This window comes from Sturnira hondurensis, unplaced genomic scaffold (genome assembly GCF_014824575.4).
Source record: "Sturnira hondurensis isolate 20B ecotype Veracruz unplaced genomic scaffold, ASM1482457v3 Scaffold0022908, whole genome shotgun sequence".
In the NCBI taxonomy this organism is placed as follows: domain Eukaryota; kingdom Metazoa; phylum Chordata; class Mammalia; order Chiroptera; family Phyllostomidae; genus Sturnira; species Sturnira hondurensis.
In genome coordinates, this window is record NW_028095539.1 from 7257817 (window position 1) to 7275555 (window position 17739).

General features: G+C 59.0%; 1 protein-coding gene across 1 annotated transcript in view; it reads left to right on the plus strand.

Moving 5' to 3' along the window:
* CFAP77 (cilia and flagella associated protein 77) overlaps positions 1 to 17739 on the plus strand; it is a 97820-nt gene that overhangs the window by 77051 nt on the left and 3030 nt on the right. The window contains exon 5 of the mRNA XM_037036765.1: positions 284 to 385. Coding sequence (XP_036892660.1) covers positions 284 to 385 — 102 coding nt within the window. The remainder of the gene's footprint in view (positions 1 to 283; positions 386 to 17739) is intronic.

The window sequence follows — 17739 nt, forward strand, 5'->3', positions numbered from 1 at the left end:
CCAACAGGGAAAACGACACGTGTGCCTGGACACTGTCCCCGCCCTCAAGGCGGCTGCGTGCGTGTTCCAGGGATGAACCAGACAGGGACCCTGCGGTCCCCCCTCCAAGTCCCCTGGGTTACAGCTGCGGCCTGGCAAGGATGCAGGCGCCTCAGAGTCAGGCCCGAGGGAGGCTTGGGTGAGGAAGAAAAGCGAGCCACAGGGCTGCCCCCTGGGGCCGGTCACAGCGCTGGCTTGTCAGGCAGCCAGGCGGCCCTTTGGCCTCTGATTCCTCCGCCTGCAGATGGTCCTCGGGAAGTTCTACGAGACCCGGAGCAGCCAGCTGAGGAAGTACAAGCCGCCCGTGAAACTGGACGCCCTCTGGCACATGCCTCACTTCCAGAAGGTCAGTCTCACGCCCCCGGCCTCTTCCTGCCCCCGGCAGCTGGTGCTCACCTTGCCTGGCGTCAACCTGCCCCTGAACAGGGAGCTCTGTGGGCTTCCAGCCTCCTGGGGCCTGACGGCCACAGCGATGGCTCCCACTGGAGCAGTTCCCATTCATCCCCCGCTCCCTGAGTGCCTGGCGCTGAGCTCCAGTCACTGACCCTTCACGCTCACTGTCCCCTGGTCACAGACAGGAAACAGCAAAGGCTGCTGAGGAGCAGCTTTGGGCTGAAGCTGGCCTCTGACTGCTGGAGTCGGGGTGACCGTCCACCAGGGGGCAGCGTCTGGGCCTAACCCCTCCACGGATGGGGCTTCGGAAGGACCACATTTTGCCCTGCGGCCTTGGGGACACAAGGTGACACATGGGCACCTTGGGGACACAGGTGTCCCTCGACAGGGTGGCGCCCCTGGGAGACGGGAGCAGATGTCTCCTGGGGCTGCCATGTGGGCACAACAGGCACCCAGGGGACCCAGCAGCCATGATGCTCTGGACCTTGGAACTGAGTGGGGTGCATTGGGCCGTTAGCCCTGCGGTGGTCCCCAGACACAGTCCCCGTAAGAGCTGGGGCACTGTGCAGAGGAGGGAAACCAGGGGGTGAGGGACAGCGGCTTCAGGATGGGGGGCGGGCTGTGCCCAACTCTGGCTACCGAGCGAGCCTCTCCAGGGACCACAGCGGTCACCCGCGGCCCAAGGAAGGTGGTCGCACAGAGCAGCACTCCTGGCCAGCCAGGCGGGGCCGCCGAGTGGAGTTCAACTGCAATTTAGACACTGAAGGGCCGGTGGCTTCCTGAGCCTAATGCGATCGAACAGGCTGCCGGGCTTCGCCGGAGACGCCCGCTCGCCCCCTCGATGCGGCCTCTCGTGTCCTGCCCAGCGGCCCCTGCCAGCTCATGTCAGTGACCGTTTGCCCGCCGCCCATCAGCCGCGCCGTCCCTGTGCACAGGAAATGACTGGCCGCTCGGGAGGCGCCGCTGTACCGCCTTTCCGTCGGGACCCCGCAGCACGCTCAGCTCGGGTGCCTGGTCTCCCCCAGCCTCCTGCCTTCACAGCCACAGCCCTCTGCCCCCTCCCCTCCCTCTCCGCGGCCCCTGTTCACGTCCTCCTTCCAGGCCCCTCCTTCTGTGGCCTCTCCTCCTGGCTCTCTGTAGTCTGATCCTCCTAATACCTATGGGGGTCCTGACATCGGAGGGCGGGCTCTGCCCGGGACGGGGCTCCTGGCTCCACGGGCGTGAGACGCCCCACTTGGCTCTCTGCTCCCAGCACCGACCCCCGCCTCTCAGCTCCGTCCCTGACCCAGGCCCTGCCTGGCTTCTGCAAGGTGATGGCCAAAGGAGCTTTCTTTAACACAGAAAGAAGCCGATGGGCTTCTATTTTCGAAGGAGGAGATGGGACAGAGCCGTGCCCAGCCTCTCCAGTCCTTGCCCTGCTGTTACAAAATTCCAACACAAGCCATAGCAGCCACCCGAGCGCCAGCCCTTAATTCTGCACCAGGCATTTTGCTTGTCCCTGCCCTGCCTGAAGCTGGGCCCAGAGCCCGAGTCCCCAGGACAACAGGGCCCAAGCCAGACACGCCACCCATCATGCCGTAGGAACCACGAGAAAGAGAGTAGGAACGCCAACACTGGTTCAGAGGGTGATGCTTTTCATGATTTCCGAGATGCTCTCGGGATTCTGGAAGCTCCGTGCAGAGAAGGGTGTGTGTCCAGGCGCCGCTGGCTACAGCCCAGCACTGACCGAAGACCCACAGAGCACTGCCACCATGACCCTTGGGACACTCAGTGCCCCCACTGACAGAAAACTACTATGTGCCAAGTGCTGGTGTACATGATAGGGACAAGATGTCCCCATTCTACCGATGTGGAGAGGGAGGCTTCGAGAGGTGAAGGGCCTGGCCCTGGCGGGCGGGGACCCGGATCCAGCCCGGGGCTGCCTGAGCCTCTTCTCCTGGCTGCGCGGGAAGGCCTCCTGGGGACCCCTGCCCTCCCTGCCCGTGCCGCCCCGGCAGATCCCCTTTTGCCGCTGACTGGCCCCTTTCCCGCCCTGCACCGCACTATCCACGCATTAATTAAGCACCTGACTGAGTCATTAGTCGTTTAATGTCCGTCTTTCCTAGTAAAACGCGACCCCATTAGAACCATGCCTGCCACGTCCCCTGTCCGGTCCCCTGAGCCCGGCACAGAGCCTGGCACCGAGCGGGTGGTCAGCAGATGTCTGTGGGATGAATGAAGAAGTGGGTGAGTGAATGAGTGACAGGAACATTTCATAGCCTCCAAGCCGAGCGTGCCAACGCCCAGCGCCCCTGGGACCGCTGTCTGAGTCTGCACCCAGCGGCCGGTGGGGGGTTGGCTGCCTCCGCCCACGGAGGCCTCGGCCCACCCCCAGAGGGTCCTTGTCTGCCTCTACTGGTCCGGTTGCTGCAGATCCCCCACCCACCCCTCCCCACCCTGGCCCCGTTATGAAAGGAAAAAGCACTTCCAAAAAAGTTGAACCTGTCACAGTGATGGACGACCTAAATGAACTCTCCCCGCTCGTGAACAGATGTCGAGGCTGAACTCTGTCAGAAATAATTAAACACCTTTCACACGGAAACGCTGCGGGCAGGCGTGGACGCTCCTCAGGCTGGGCCATCGCCACCGAGCAGGCTGGCTTCCACTCAGCTCAGCCAGCCCCCCGGGAGCTGCCCCAGGCCCCAGGCAGCCCAGCGGGACACTGGGCACTCATGGGGTCCTGAGCCCCAGAGGGACCCAGAAACAACATTTCCTTCAGGGCAGGGTGCCCTGGCGGGCCTGTGGGTCCCTGAAGACTCAGGCTGCCGCCTCCCGCAGCACCCCTCCTGGTCCCTGTGACCAGCAGTTGCCACTGCCCAGAGGGGAGGGTCAGCCGACCGCTGGCGAGTGGCCTTTCTGCCAGACGTTTAGACTGTGCCACCAGCCAGCTCCCAGCTGGACCGGCCACTGAACCTCCCTGGGCCTCAGTTTCCCATCTGAAAATGGAGTTCTTGAAGGTAGGGGCCAACATAAGGTTCCATGGTCCCAAGTTCACTGGTCAAGGAGCCATGGGGGAGGGGGCCTGGAGGGCGCATGGAGCGGGCCGGCCCCAAAGCCGAGTGAACTGTCGGGGAGCAGCCCCGATTCCTGCTGGGGGATAAGACGCGGACTCCTGGCTTCCTGGCCCTGGAAGGAAGGCTCTCTGGGCAGGGCAGTGCCTTCTGTGCCTGGTGGCCTTGGGCTCACTCTTCCTCCCCCAGGGGTGCTGGGGTCTTCCAGGGAGAGCGAGCGGCCAGCAGGGAGGGAAGGGTGTGCTATGTCCCTGTGCACTCCTGACTCTAGGGTCAGCCAGACCTGGGTCATGGGGTGACCCTGCCACTCCCCACCTGTCAGGGGGCTTGACCTGTCTGAGACCCTGTTTCCTCTTCTGTGAAGTGGGTTAGGACTGAGGGCAGGGTCGGCGTGTGCACCAGGGCCAGCGAGTGCCTGGCCCAGTAAGTGCAGCTGCCGTGAGGGTGGTCCTAGTGACCACTCCCTCACTCATTCATTCACAAATCTGGATGGATACCTTGCACTAGGCCCTGTTCTCGGCCCCATACGTGCCCCTGCTCTGGGGCTGCAGGGGACTGGCAACAAGCACGGTGCTCGGTCGGACAGACAGGCGGACGGGTAACTGCACAGGAACCCCTGGCTTGCCCACGGTGCCCCTCCTGTCCGCCTGTTGGGAGGCAGAATTACCAACGGCTCCGCCTTCTGTTCTCAAAAGCAACCCAATCTGAAGCACACGTCCTGCGGCCACCTGATACTAAGCCAAGAAAAAGAGATGTTTTTTCCTTCCTAACAAAAGGCTGCGGGTGCTGCGGGCCCAGACAAAAGGGCGGGCACCCCACAGACTTAGGGCCGTGCCAACAAGCCTGGCGGAAGGCTGGGGGCCGCCCTGGAAGCGATGGCTTACACACGTGACATCACACAGAGGGAGGGTCCCCGGTGCTGTGACACGTTGCGCAGCCACGGAAAACGGGGTCTGACGCGTCACTGGGATAGTGCTGAGGAAAGGACCCGCACTGCTGGGAGAGAGGCAGCCTCCTGTGGCCGCAGGGGAGTGGGCTCCAGGGCGGGTGTCGGGAGGGGCTCCCCGCAGCAGCAGCAGCAGCAGCAGCAGCGGGGGGCTCGGGGGAGGTGGGCCCGAGTCTTGCCTTCTCGGATGCTCTCTTCCGCATTGAGTTTTCACAGGGAGTTTGTGTAGCTTTTGCAAAATAAGCAAGGCTGTTTGTTCTTTTACGTGTTTTTCAAGAATGGGGACTCTGCATCCCTCACAGGGGCTTGCCCAGTGCTCAAGTCCCTCTTCAGCCCAGTTCCTCTGGCTGCTCCCCAACACTGCCGGCCACCCCTGGTTTCTTACGTTCGGGGCCCAGCAGGAGTGACGGCGGCCAGAGGCCGGTGCTCTGCCGTAGCAGTGACGGCAGCTGCCTTGCCGAGTCCTGATCTCTGTGGCCAAGCACCCCTTATAACTGGAGACCCCAAGCCCATGGTTGCAGGGGGTGCTGCCCAAGCATCTCCATGTCTCCACTCCGACCCCACCACTCCGCCTCCCCGACACAGGCCGATACCCCGACATTACATAGTCATTCAGTCCCCAAAGTATGAACAAATCGACTCTTTTCACTCAGCTTTCCGATTCAGCCCCACTGCTTTAGAATAATGGCCCGAGCTATTAAGCGAACAGTTTGATTTACAAGCCCTTGTGCTCCGGCTCAGACGCCCGCCTTCGTGGACGACTAACCCCGCCTCGCTCTCCCGGGCCCCCGGCTCCCTGACAGCGCAGGGCTCGGACGGCGGGGAAATCAGCAGTCAGCCAAGCAGACACCGGAGCTGCAGCTGATTAGCGAAAGCCGCTGAATCTCAGAAAAGGATTTTCTTCCCCGCCTTGAAGCTCTCTTGCAAATCATAGCTGGCTGAGGAGTTAGCTCTGCCAAACCCCAGGGGGGGCTCAGGGCCCGTCCACCCTGGGGCGGCCATCTCTCCAAAGGACTCGCTCTGTTCTGGTAAAGGTGGGCCCTTCCTGCCCAGGTGTGTCCGGCCCCCAAGTCACTCCTGGCAGACCTGGGAACGTACCAGTGGAAAACTGGGAACGGTGGGAAATTGTCACCCGCTGCACCGTTCCTTTCACGTTGCTTCTGTACGTGCTGACTCGGACCAATGTGTAGCCTATAGATGTTCACATGAGAACCCAGCTTCAAAAGACACAGGCTCCAACCTCTGGCATCCCAGCCCCGGAGATTTGCTGACCTTCCACCATGGAGCCAGAATGACATAAAGCCAGGGTGACGAGAAGCCGGGATGACGTGAACCAGGATGACACACACTGGACCGCCACTTGCCCTATCGGAATGGACTGTGCTCGTGGGCACGTAGAGCGCTTTTCCACCCCCTCCTTTGATCTCTTTGTTCTGTTCCCCACTCCCTCCATATTCAAACCTCCTCCTGCACTGAGAGGGGAGATGGGCTTTGAGAAGTGAGTCCCCGTCTTCCAGGAGATGGACACTGAGACGTGAGTCCCCGTCTTCCAGGTGGCCGGCACCTGCAAATGAGCCTTTCCGTCAGCCCCTGCCTCCCCAGGTCTGGCTTTCCTGGCAGCAGGCAGCCAGACCTGTGTTCGGCTACCGGAAGGGCAGAGAGGCCAGGCATCTGCGCTGGGGCGGAGAGAGGCCGGCAGACATCCCGGGGGGTGTGGGAGCTGCGCTGCTAACAGGACCGGGCCCCCGAATCCTTTCAGCACCTGGAGATGGTCTGTTTAATCCAGAAAGCTCTTCTCCCCCACTGGGTGTGAGGACACTTCACATTTTGTCGTCAACATCACCAGGAAATAGAGAAAAGTCCTCTTGTTTTGGCATCGGCTATATGTTTTGAATCTCCAGAGACAGTGTTCTTGAATCTCTAGAGAGCACAAAAATCTCATGCTGAATTTTGGGAGCCAGTGGGACTGTGGGTCTCAGCTCCTTCCCCCAGCTCCCCCTCGAGGGAATAACCGCCCCCACCCCCCGCGATCTAACGTGAATCTCCTGGCCTTGCAGAGGGGTTCGGGCTCACTCTGCCTCCTCTGGGTGAGTTGCGCGGTGTCACCTACGAATCCCTCATTCCCACGTGTCCTGCCTGGCGTGTGAGCCCCCATCACTGGGGGCCGCCACCAATGGCAGAGCCCAAAGCTGCCGAGCACGCGGCCGGCTGCGGGGTCCAGCAGACAAGCAGCTTCCAGTGATTCGCTTGGATTAACTCAAGGTTCATTCGCACTGAAATCTGTCACAACTGTGAGGACACAAACCAAGAGGCCCCTTCCTTTCCTCAAAGAGGTCTCGGGACATGCTGCCTTCAGGTGGTGCAAAAAAACAAAATTGGGGAGTTTGCCCAAGGAGGACTGGCTGGAAGCGTAGAGGGAGGGGCATCCAAGAAGCTGTTCTGAGCCGGCGCTCCCAGCTGGCCGCCAGGGTAACAGCCCCGACAGCACATAGCCGAGCGCCTCCTCTGTGCCCGGCTGGGTGCTGTGATGGCCAGTCTCCTCCTAGTCTACACTCGCAGAACCCAATGCAGCAGAGGGGAGTCTTGCCATTCAGAGACGAGGAGGCGTGGCCCAGGTTCACAGTTAATAAGCCTCCAAGAGCGGGTGGAGGCCTGCACCCTCTGGGGGCTGCCTCCAAGCCTTAGGCCCTGCAAGGGCCGATAAATACCAAGAACCTGAGATCAGGGGCTGGGGGGACGGGGCTGGGGGGGTGGCTAAGTGCAGGGCCTGAGAAGGAATGTGGACAGCGGTCAGGAACACAGGCTTTTATAGGTGTCCGGAGGGTCGTGGCCAGCCCTGCTCTGGCTGATTTAAGCCCTCGCAATAAACCCAACTTTCCCCTGCCCTGAAAACCTTCAGACCTGGCTAAAACCCAGGAGCATCTTTTCAAGTGTAGTTTAGCCCCAAGGCTAAAGAGGAAGGAAGGCATTGATTGGGGGCCCGGCTTGCTGTATCAAAAGGCATCCGGCAGAGGCGAGCTGGGAGGGAGGGCGCCACCTGTGGGCTCAGAAGCCACACAGCCGCAGGCTCGGGGCCCCAGACTGCCTCTGAGCACCTAGTCAAAAAGTGGGGGCAAGAGGAAGGTCAAGGAGCGAACGCTTCGGGGTTGGACGAGCTTTGGCTCGGCTCCTGCAGTTGGTTCTCAAACTTGGCTGTGTGGGGGGTTCCTTTGGGCAGAGGTTTGAACAGCAGATTCCAGGGCCCCCCAGAACCCTGATCTGGGGGGCCCAGGGGGACGCCAAGCCTGCATTCTCAGCGAGCAGCTGCCCTCAGCTCCCATCACACAGTCACAACGGAAGTGCCGATTTCCCAGGGCAGGAGAGTGCAGTTTCATGTTCGATGGGAAGCTCCTGGGGGCTTCGAAGGAAGCCAGGATTATGCTCTTCAGTCTTAATCTGCTCAGGCTGCCTGAACAAAACACCACAGTGGGGGGCTTCAACCCCAGGCATTTACTTCTCCTAGTTCCCGGGGCTGGGGGCCCAGACCAGGGTGCTGGCCTGGGTGGGTGCTGGAGAGCTGGTGGGGCAACGTTCCTGGCTTTCCAACGGCTTTCCCTTCGAGTGGGGGAGGGGGTGGAGACAGAGTGAGGGAGAGAAAGGAGAGAGAGGGGTCTGGGGGTCTCTGATAAGGCACTAATCCCATGGTGGGCCCCACCCTCACGGGGTCCTCTAACCCTAATCGCCTCCCAAGGCCCCGCCTCCAAATGCCATCCCACTGCGGGTATGACTTCTCGGAGAACACGATTTGGTCCACGCAGCCCTTTCTCAAGGTCAGTCCACTCTTGCCTCTTCTTGTCCTCCCCTCCTGGCTGTGTTTCTCCTCTGGAGCCCCACGGAGCCCCTGCCCCGCCTTCAACGTCAGAGCCCGAAAGCACCCGGAGGCCGGCACCGAGCCCTCACAGGTCTCCAGGGCTCGCTTGTTCCTCTGGGCACAGAGTGCTGAGGGTCCCGAGGAGCGAGGCCGAATTGCAGTGACCGAGGGCCACCCAGAGGCCGTGACCTCTGCCCCTGCATTCTCTGCTTGTGTCCGAGGTCACAGGAAGTTGTCACCTTCAACTGCCTTTCTACATATTTTTGAAGACGACTGTGGTTGAAGACGCCCATGAGTGTCACTTGAATCATTTAACACAAGCATCTGTGTGAACGTTCCCTTCCTGGGGCAGCTGCAGGAAACCCTGGCAGGCGGACCTGCGGGCTGCCATGGCGGGAGGGCAGCAGCCCTCGGGTCTTCCCCACCCCGGGCACCCGCCACGGGGCCAGGGTTCGGGCTGCCACCCCACGGGGGGGGGAGTGCAACTCCGGGTTGATGGCAGAGTCTCTGCTTTACCCAACCTCGAATATCTTACTTCACGTCACGTAAACTCACCAGGCCCCTCCCAGTCACTTGTAAAGAGAAAAGGCACAAATATTGAACACACCTCCTCTGCCTAGAAGTCGAATTGAACAAATCAGACGGAGAGAGGCTTTAAGATGCATGAGTCTCGGGTGCATTTCTAAGGGCTCCGCTGCCTTATCCCAGGCTCCTAGCCCGCCCATCCACCCATCAGTCCATCCATCCACCTGTCTGTCCATCCACCCAGCCAAGATTTGTTGAGAGTCTACACGGTGTCCCTAACAGTAGAGTTACCCCCAGACCTTTGACGGTCCTGCCTCTTGTTGACATTTCCCCAGAACAATGTCCAGAATGCGGCCCGAACGCACTCGCTGTCCAGCTGAGGATCGTTCATTCTAATATTCTAATTTGTGACTGAACAGGGTCAGCCTTGTCAATTACAGACAGGTTCTGTTTCTTCTTAAAACACACCTGAGGAAATTCTTCCTGCTCATTATTCCGACAAGAGAACAGGGGAAAGACAACACCAACCCCCACCAGGTGCGTCCCACCCCACTGGGCCACGGACACCAAACATCTGCGTGTGTCCCCAGCCTCCCCAGTAGTAAGCCTGGAGTTGTTCAAAGCCTAAATGAATAGGCGATAAGGCACTGACGGGCGCTGTGCAGACGGCTCAGCAAAGGACTTAATTTGCAGCCAAGCACAAAATCAAAGACTCTGTCAACCGAGGGACCACGGGCCCGGATAACCACCCAGCGCTACCTGAGAAAGCACTGTCAGGTAAATTTCCAGAGAAGGTAATTAAGGAGTCGCACTGTCTACATTCAGCAGCAAAATTTGGAGCTCTGGGATTGGAGGCACACTAGGGGTCCGGGGCCTCCCCGTCCCTGGCCCCCACCCCCAGCCTGGCCCTTTATCGGGCTGAACAGTGGAGGTTTGCAGGGGGTGGGTTTCGCATCCCCGCCTTGGTCCCCGACAACGCCCCTTCAGCCCTGCGTGCTCTTGCAGGTGTCCTCTAGTCGCAGAAACGGCAGGAAGCAAATGAGATCGCCGCTTGTGGGACAGGGGTGAGATTAATAGACAAATATATAGACCTCTCTGAGAGCCGGCAAGCCCCGATGAATATTTATCAAGTGCCCACGGTGTTCCTGATACCGAGGAGCAACATGCAAAACATGCAGCCCTGCGTCGCGGAGCCCACGTCGGACTGAAGAGCCGCACACAGACCGAGGCGCGGTGCTCGGAGGCCCCGCCCTGGAGGCAGAGCCCAGTGGGGCTTGGGTTAATGTTGGAGCAAGTGGCCTTCTCTCACTGAGAAGAGGCAGCCGGGCGGCGCCGGCCCAAGGCCTGCCCCGGGGAGAAGCGCTGGGCCACCAGCCCAACAAAGCCTCGGGGGCTGTCCCGCCCACAAAGCCTCCTCCAGGGGTCTGCTCAACACGTGCCCTTCACAAACTCCCTCCTTAGCTCTCACCTGCGCTGAAAATAAAGTAAGTCCCCTCTCCCACTCTGGAGACGAGTCTACCAGGACCCTGGGTATCCTGGTATTTCTAAGTGGGGTGGGCAGGGTGAGCGCCCCACTGGGCTGTCCCGCTGCCCATTTGCAGCTGGACCCTCCCGGACCCACCCTCGACCCCCGAAGAACAGCACCCAGCAGAGCGCCCTCATCTGGGCTATGAAAAGAAACGGGGCCTGCTCCTGGCAGCTCTGCGTGTCACCGCATCTGCTGACAGCCCCCTTGAAAACAGCCCTCACTGCCGCTCTGAAGTCTCGTTCCCGCTCCCCTCCCGTCCTTGCTTAGACAGGTTTCGAAAGGCAAAAAATCTGGAAAACACAGACACCCGCCCACCCCGGGCCCCATCACAGAGGGAGAGAGGCGGCAGCCGGGGTGAGCGGGGCTGAGGGGTCTGCTCACCTGGCCCTGCGGTGCACCGTCTCCAATTAAATCAAAACGGTTTGTTTTTAATGGTCTTTTACACTGACAAGTGGGCGATCATTCTGGGCCCACTAGCTGTCAGGGAGCCGAGGCAAATCCTCCGTTGATAATGCCCAATGCTTCCAATTAGGAGCTGAGGCCGCTCCTGGCGCGCTAACGATTCCCCAGCCACCCCCCAGGCCCCTTCGGCACTGGCTGCTGCTTCTCGCCTCCGCCGCAAATCACTGACACCAAACGGAAGGCCCCGTCTCCTCGCCACGCCAGGCCCGGGCCCTGTTGGGCTTAATGAGCCGATGGAAGTTTCGCGGCTCTGGCGCTAAATTCTTTTCTTGTTTGACAGCTGCTCTGCTAAGGCGAGTGTTGACCTTATAAAAGATTTAGTGTTTCTCATTATTTTCTGTCAAGCTTCACAAGTGATGGCTCCGCGGTTACCATTTGCATCCCGGGGTGCGTGCGTGTGTGGGTGCGTGTGAATGCGTGTGTCGGACGGGGCTCCAAGGTGGAGAGGGAGAAAAGGCAAGGGGTGTCCCTCTCCCCTCTTGCTTTTGGCTCCTGCAAAACAGCTTCCAGTGCGACCTGCGCCTTGGGCTGGGGTGTTTCAAAGAGAAGCCGAGAGGCAAAGCCCAGATGACAAAGGGATGGACGGCTTCCAGGCCTCCCGGGGGGCGTCTCGGAGGCCCACAACCCAGAGAACGGCCCAGCCCCCAGCTGAGCGGACTCAGCACCCAGCAGAGCTGGTGCCACACCCCCTGTCCTCAGGCCCTCGGTGAGCCAGCGCCAGCCAGCCTCCTCCCTCCACTCTGTCTCCTGCACGAGGACAAATGGTTTTCCAAAGCAGAGCCGCTCCTTCCAGCATGGCCCATGTTGCTGTGCCTCGAGATGACTTGGTCCCCACACCTGTGTGAAACCCGGCCGTTCTCCGAGGATCAAGGCTCCAGGGGGGTCCGTAGGGGCTCCCAGGCCCACCTCCTGGCTCACGGGCTTCAGCCCCCCATGTCCTGCTCACCTCCCCCCACCACTCCCGCTGAGGCAGCCTGAGGCTGGCGGGAGCCAGGGGCAGAGGGACGCCCGGATGTCTTCTCCTGGGGGCCTCTGTTCTCCTCCATCCCTGTTGCTGGGAAGACTCTCCTTTGATCTCTTAGAGCACAAACATGGCACCTGTGTCCCCCTGTGCTCAGGGCAGACCTCGCTAACCAACGGCTGCGTGCTTTCTCCCGAGCCTCGTTCAGAGGAGGTGCCTGAGCACCTTTTGAACAGAAACAGCGTCAGCCATCTGTGAGTGCTGACGGGAGACCAAGCCGCCGCCCCGCCTCGGCGGTATTGCCCAGTATCCAGAAGTTCCTCGTCCCTCTGTGCCACCTTAAGGTGATTTTTATGCACAAGGACATAAAAGAGAACCCACTCAGCAGGAACAGATAGATCGAACGTCATCAGAATTAAAAACTTCAGTGCTTCAAGTGGCAACACCAGGACAATGAAAAGGCAGCCCGCCGAAGAGGAGAGAATGTTCACACACCATAAAGCAGGAGGGGACTGTGTCTGTGCAGGCAGATATTGCTGTCACAGCTCAGTAATGAAATGTCAATAAGCCACCTTTAAAGTGGGCAAAGAGCACCCATAGACATTCCTCCAAAGAAGGTAGCCAGGTCACCAGTGAGGGGCTCCGCATCATTAGCCCTCAGGCGGATGTGAATCAGAACCAGTGAAACACTTCCCGCCCACTCGGACCGCTATAAGGCTAACTCTGGAGAGACGGAGGACGTACAGCACGCGTCGGCCAGGATGTGTCGAAAGGTGAAGCCTCGTCAGTTGCTGGTGAGAACACTGTAGCAGGTTCCCGAAAGGCTAACCACAGAGCTCCCGTCTCACCCAGCAGCTCCTCTCCCAAGAGAAATGGCCACACACGTCCACACAAAACCGTGAACGTGACCGTGCCTAGCAGCGTTACTCATAATAGGCAAAAAGTGGCAACGACCTAAATGTCCGTCTTTTTAAAAGATTTTATTTATTCCTTTTTAGAGAGAGGGAAGGGAGGGGGAAAGACAGGGAGAGAAACATCATTGTGTGGTTGCCTCTCGTGTGCCCCCTACTGGGGACCTGACCTGCAACCCAGGCATGTGCTCCGACTGGGAATCGAACCTGTGACCCTTTGATTTGGAGGCTGGCACTCAATCCACTGAGCCACACCAGCCAGGGCCCAAATGTCCATCTTCCAATGGAATTTTATGAATTATAGCTCAAAAAAGCTGTCCAAAAAAAAGAGGCCCAGGCCACTTGAATAAAAACAGCTCACTTTAGTCAAATTGGTGTTCATCACCTGATTCTGTCTTTGGAGCTGGCGGAGGTGATCGCTGGTCACCATGAAATGGCCTCATGTGATGAGGGGAGGGTCTGGCGTGTCCTCAGTTTCCCCTCCATTGTCCACTGTGACTCTCACTCACCTGAAACCTATGACACTTGGAAGCTGAAGAAGGAGCGGGTTCTCGGGACACTCGGAAAAGCGCCCCCCCCGGGTGTGGCCCTGCAGTCCACCCACTGGCGTCCGGCAAACAGACCCACTCTCCCACCTGGACCCCAGCCGCTGCGGACTAGCCCTCGCTCATCTTTGGACGTGACCAGGAGACACTGGTGCGGCTTCTGGCAACAGCAGCTCGATTCTCGTTTTCAGAGACAGCCGGGACTGTCTTCGTTTCAGCCCTGCTCAGTGGGGCTCAGGCCGGGACCCTAGGGCAGGCTTCCCGCTCACAGCTGGGTGTCCTCGGGCCAGCGTCAGTCCCCCTTCTCATGAGGCAAGGATGGCTCCCTCACCCTTGGGGGGCCGGGGATCTGCACGCCCTCACCTGGACGGCTCCCCAGATCTCACAGTAGACCCAGGCAGAGACAGGAAGTTTGTTTTCCCAGCCAAGTCTGGATGTGCTTTGCGACACAGCGTGTGTCAGCAGGGAGGGCCTCGGCCCATGTCCTTGCTCTGTCTATTTTTGGACCACAGAGAAATGAGAGCCGGTAGCAGAATAACAATTTAGGGGACCGGATGTCCCAGGAGAGCCTGTCGCCCTCGTTAATTAGTTCAAGTCCTGAACCTGCAACATCAGAGCTCAGGGGCCAGCCCGCCGGCCGGCGACGCCCCTCCTGGGGCCGTGTTGTGCCGGAGCCTCTGACCCCCAGCTGCTCCCAGCTGGGCAGGAACCACTGACCCGGGACTGATCCATAATCGCCAGGCACCCTCATTAGAGGAGACAGCCCCTCAATCTTTTAAAGCAAAATCTCTCCCAGTCACCTGAGCGCTTGTCACTTAGGGAAAAAAAACCTAAACTAAAATCTCTATAGCTGTCATTTTTTTCCAGCTGTTTGGCAGCTTATTTTTTTTAATCTGGCTTTTTTTTCTGAATCTTGCCTATTGCTTTCTTGGCCCCCAGATCTGGCCAAGGCTTGGTGTCCTTTTGAAGGGCCATCCTGTGGCTCATGAGAGGGGACCGGACAGCCAGCTGGCCCCCCTGGCCCTTTCAGTGGGACACATCGGGCACACGGGAAGCTGCTTGGCCCCTGAACTTGCCCAGCGGAGGGTGGGTCCTCCGTGGCTGGGGCGCATACACACCCCTCCACTGTGCGTGGGGAGAAAGAGCCAAGGAAACCCAGTGCCCTCCTGCCATACGGAGCCCGGTGCCATGGCTGCCTACTGTCCCCACCCAGCCGAGCCTCCCGCCGAGGGAAGAAGGCAGCGAGGACGAGGAAAGAGACAGCACGATGTCACTCATTGTTTAACGCGTGGACCAAGCTGTGCCACCAGCCCAAGGCCACGGCCGCCAGGCAGAAGAACACAACCAACAACGTCTCACTCCTGGGTCTGGGACACCTCCTTAGGCACCAAGAGGAACTCAAGCCCTAGGAGGCAGGAAAAGCCGGACAGGGAGACGCCAAGGAAAGGTCGGCAGCAGCCAAAGTCATCAGAGTGGAACCATTCACAACCAGCACTGGTAACGGTGACTCTCCCCGAACTGCGTGCATGGAGAAGGAGCCCTCCACCTGCTCCCCCGCCCCTGAGATAAAGTCGAAACCAAGCTGCCTGTGTCCCCCCACCCCCCCGGGCAAGGCCGGGCACGGCCTTCCAGCACTTTCTTTCCCCCAGATCTGTCTTAGCTGCAGTCAGACACGTGCTTGAGCAGAACAGGGGTTGCTGCGTGTGTTTCGAGCTCTTCGTTGAAACGGCATCGCGCTTGGGGCCACTCTGTAGAGCGAACTGGTTTCACGAGACACTGCTCTGGAGACGTGTCTGTGCTGATTGATGGAGACCTAGAGCAGCGCTGGCCTGTCCTGGGAGGTGGCACTGTCCCTGTCTGCCCCACCCAAGACCACCGGTTAGTGTGACCCACCTTTAATTTTAGTCACTTGAAATTTAAATGGCCACATGTGGCTGGTGCCTCTGTGGGGTACTCATTTCTACGACCCCCAAGTATTCCACGGCTGCGGTTCCCCTCCACCAACGGCTCGCCATTTCCTCTGCCTGTTTTTCTGTGGCCACGGGACCCAAGGCCGCCGTCACCTCCCCGTCTCTGCCTTGTCCCTCCAGCCTCTGTTGGTACATCACTTCTCCCAGGAAGCCTTCTCTGGCCCCAAAAGATGAGTCTGATGCCTGCGTATTAGAAGGTCTTACAGAATCTGATACTTCTTTCAATACTTAGCTCAAGTGGAATCGAAGGGTTAGTTTTAGACTTGTATTTTATTACTGGTTTTGTGGCTCTGGTTTTCAAGTGGAAGCTTTCTGAATTCTCCCGGTGCCCCAACGCCTGGCCCAGAACCCGGCCCAGGAGGGCACTCAGGGGCACCATGAGTGGAGTGAAATAATTCACGCGTGAAGGAAAGGATCCCAGCCATGTGTTACCCCCAGCCCGGACCACGGTGGTGCCCTCTGTCTCACAGCGCTGGTCCGTTCCACACACGGTGCCCCGTTGAAAGTAGACCGGACTTTCCCCACAAGCATAAACAGCAAAACCTCAGCCAGTGTTAACAAAACATCCGACTGCACAGATCACTTTGGCACCAGAGAAATTAAAGGAGAACTCGGTCACAAAATGTGACTAACAAAAGTGCCCGGAAATTTAAAAGCATATTTATAAGTAACTTAAGGACCAAAGATGAAATCCAGACAAAATTCGAGAGAAATTAGATGAAAGGAGAACCAAAGAAATAAATATACTAAAGACTCATGAGGCGAGATAAAAGAAAATTTAGAAGGCACATAGTTGCTGATGCCGTGTTACATAAATGTTAAGATTAGAAAAAAGAAAGATTAAAAGGTAATTAGCTGAGCAGACAACTCTAGATTCTAGAAAAGAAAGAACAGAGTGAACTCAAAGAAGGAAATAATGAAGTCCACAGCAAAACGTGGAAACGAAGGGTATCAATCAAATGAAAAGTTGGCTCATTGAAAGTAGATCAGAAAAGTGTGGACGCTTTCAAATGAATTGGGAAGGGGAATCCAAGAATCTAGGTCTGGGCGGAGTGGGGCCCACGGTGGGCAGGGAGTGGACTGGAGGAAAGGCGGCGAGCTGGCTGCGGGACTCAGCTCTGCCTCAGACTCCCGGGGACCCTAGGAGGCCGATTCCCACCTCCGGGCCTCGGACTTCCCATCTGCAGAATGGGAGCACGGGTTCAGTGATCCACAGGGTCTTTCCGACCCTGGCTGTCTGAGTCTTGTATTCCAATCTGGTATCCGGGAGGGAATTACGGTCCCTGCAAGCAGCGCTGACTAGAGATCTCGTGTAAGAGCCGACAAGGCTCACCTTCCTTGCCTTCTCTCTGTATCCCTCCCCCACCCTCCCTCGCCCATCTCCTTGCTTGTATTTCTTCTCATCTTCCCATGGCAGGCCTTCGGCTGATCCCTACCACCTAGGACACTCTACCCACCCTTTCCCCCTGGCTGGGAACCCCATCGTCTCTAGAAAGACCTTCCTGCCCCCCAGGTGGAGGTCGAGTTCCCCACAGTCTTATTGAATTGTCATGAAACAATTAATTGCATGTGGGGTGTGTTTAGTGGTGGCCTCCCACACCCCCATGCGCCATCCACGTGGGCAAGCGCCCCAGCCTGTCTCACTCACCTTGGGGGCGGACGCACCCCGTCCTTATCTCATGCGCCCATTCAAACAGGCCGGGCGCCTTGGCCAACCTGGGCAGCCCCCTACCCACCACGCCCCACCCGGCCCCTGGGGCTGCTGGCGACCCTGGCGTTCGCCTCTTATTTACCCGCATTGACCTCAGAGCCACTCAGCTCCATTCAGCAAAGCTGTCTCCTGCCAAAGCCGTTACAATTTCTTAGCTCCAGGCGGAGACAGACCGCAGACGGCTTAATTTAGAAGCGTCTCCGAAGGAATTTCTTGCTCCGCAGCTCTCAGCCTTTGACTCCGGGGGTCCACAGGGTCGTGACCACGCACAGCTTGAGGCCTGACTTGTAATTAGGATCCTCATCTCTGGCTGAGCTGCTATTTTCGGAGCAGAGAGCGAGCCTATGGGATCGGAGCCACATGCTTCTGGCCACAGCTTTCGCTCGCCTGTTTCATAAGCACGTATCACGAGGCAGCGCAGTGACCCCCGCCGCTCGGGGTTCACCGTGTGGGACCCGGGGCAAGCGACTCTGCCTGTTTGGGGCCCCGGTCTCCCCCTCTGTAAAGTGGGAGCAAAACCGGGCGCTCTGAGGCGTGTGTGAAATGCACCCGGCAGATCCCAAGTCTGCTGTTGCAACACGGCTGTGGTTGGGGGCTGCCAGGGACCCCAGCCACGGCCGCAGGGCAGACCTGCCCAGGGCACACGCTGAGCCTGCTCTCCATGGGCTCCCCCGTCCTCCTCAGGCATCGGGGTGTCCAGGGCCCAGAGAGACCCCTCCCACAGGGGGGTAAGCTGTTGTCTGAGTCTGCACCAAACCAGCACCACTCGGCATCAGCAGCACCCACCGCCGCCCCGCCTCTCGAAGCTCCTGGTGGCTGCTGGTGGCCCCCAGGCTGTGGCCACACGG